General features: G+C 41.8%; 1 protein-coding gene across 1 annotated transcript in view; it reads left to right on the forward strand.

Annotated features, from left to right (window-relative positions):
• LOC103601967 (serpin B4-like) overlaps positions 1-1765 on the forward strand; it is a 7722-nt gene that overhangs the window by 2543 nt on the left and 3414 nt on the right. Inside the window, exons 3-4 of the mRNA XM_008586368.1 lie at positions 330-458; positions 1185-1302. Coding sequence (XP_008584590.1) covers positions 330-458; positions 1185-1302 — 247 coding nt within the window. The remainder of the gene's footprint in view (positions 1-329; positions 459-1184; positions 1303-1765) is intronic.

Consider the following 1765-nt stretch of genomic DNA (forward strand, 5'->3'; position numbering starts at 1 on the left):
TAGAAATGAAATATGGGTCTTGCCCTTAACAAACTTAAAGTTTATCTGGAAGCTGAGCAATAAGAAGACAATCCTATGGTAGAATGGTGCTGCATCTTTAGCCCAAAAAAGAAAAAGGTTGGAGTATATTAGAGCAGGAAAAATGAATTTGAAGAGATTGAACGTAAGATGGATTTTGAAGGGCATTTGAGGTAAAACACACCAAATATCAGTGCATACGCACAAAAGTCACCTTTGAGACTGGCAACATTTAGTTATCAATCTAACAGACTTAGAATTTTAGTATCTACCTTGATAGATTCAATGAACTTCCTTTTTGATGTTTGAAGGTTAAAAAGTCAGGAAATATGCACCAACAATTTCAAAACCTTCTGACTGAATTAAACAAACCCACTGATGCATATGAGTTGAAGATCGCCAACAAACTCTATGGAGAAAAGACTTATCACTTTCTCCAGGTAAGTTTTGCCAGGCCTACGACACCTTTCATTTGTGTTTTGGGTCCTATGTCTCGGAATGGCCCAATGAGAGGACTGAGGCAGACAAGCCCTGCTGGCTCAGATGGGGAGCATCTGCCCAGGTGCATCAAATCCATTTCCACACCTCTACCCACTGGAGTGTCCCAGACCCAGACAATACACTGGTAAAGTGTGGATTTAGGGAGTATCTTATAATAAAAGAGGAGGTTGGGTAGCAGAGCTCATCATGAGATGTCTTCAATGAACTGTCACTGACAGAGTACATCTTGCTGGGAAATGTATGACTAATCGTATATTACTGGAATGGGCAGGCTTAGGTGAGTCCCTGGGAATAGCTGGGGAAGTACCAGGGAATACTGAATGCCCAGGATGGAAGATAGAAAGGTGAGAAACGTAAGAGTTGAAATTACTGGTGAGAAGTCTTGGAAGCAATTCACTCCTTCAGAGCTACTTGCTTCACAGTTTGCAAACAATCTTTCCTGTGCCTGCCTTTTGCAAGATGGTATTGACCTTCAGTGACCTCCTTCTTGTGCCAGCCTTTCCTGTTGCCTACATGGCACCTGTGTAACAATATGCATGGACAGGAGATAGTGGATTTTTTCAGGGTCTGGATTCAGTTTACTTAATTACAAATAATTAAATTTGGTAATACATAGTTACTGATAAATTACTCTTAATTCCTCCTTTCTTCCTTACTTCTCAAAGGAATATTTACACGATGTTAAGAAATTTTACTTAACCAGTGCGGAATCTGTTGATTTTCAAAATGCTGCAGAACAAAGTCAAAAGAAGATTAATTCCTGGGTGGAAAGCCAAACGAATGGTAGAGTATGGGAGGGCTACTATAGAAACACTTTTGAGTAGCCTTTGAGTGAGCCCTGTGCTTGACTCTGCATAGGGTACTGGGGGTGGGGGGTTGAAATGGGTTTGCAGAAAGGATGGGGAGGGCACTGCAGATGGGGGGATAATCCAAGTAAATGTGCAGAAAGCCAAGGGGAACCAGGAAGGGGATCACAGGAAGCCAATTACATGGACGCAGCTGGAGAATTGTTTGTACATGGCTCTGGATGGAGGGTATCTTTGTGAATCCCAAGTCTCTGTCTCTACTCAGATTCATTTTGAGGTCATATCCTTTTCTTTAGATCAGATCCAACTTTTGATTATGGATCTTTAAGAGGAAACATTAGAAAGGTTCCCTTCTCCTTCACTAACAGGGAAACAAGCGGCCCTCCTGTAAACAACCCTTTTTGCCACCTGAGCTGGAGCTTCTTCAACCACATCTTCCT

This window comes from Galeopterus variegatus, unplaced genomic scaffold, assembly GCF_000696425.1.
Source record: "Galeopterus variegatus unplaced genomic scaffold, G_variegatus-3.0.2 Scaffold3964, whole genome shotgun sequence".
NCBI lineage: Eukaryota > Metazoa > Chordata > Mammalia > Dermoptera > Cynocephalidae > Galeopterus > Galeopterus variegatus.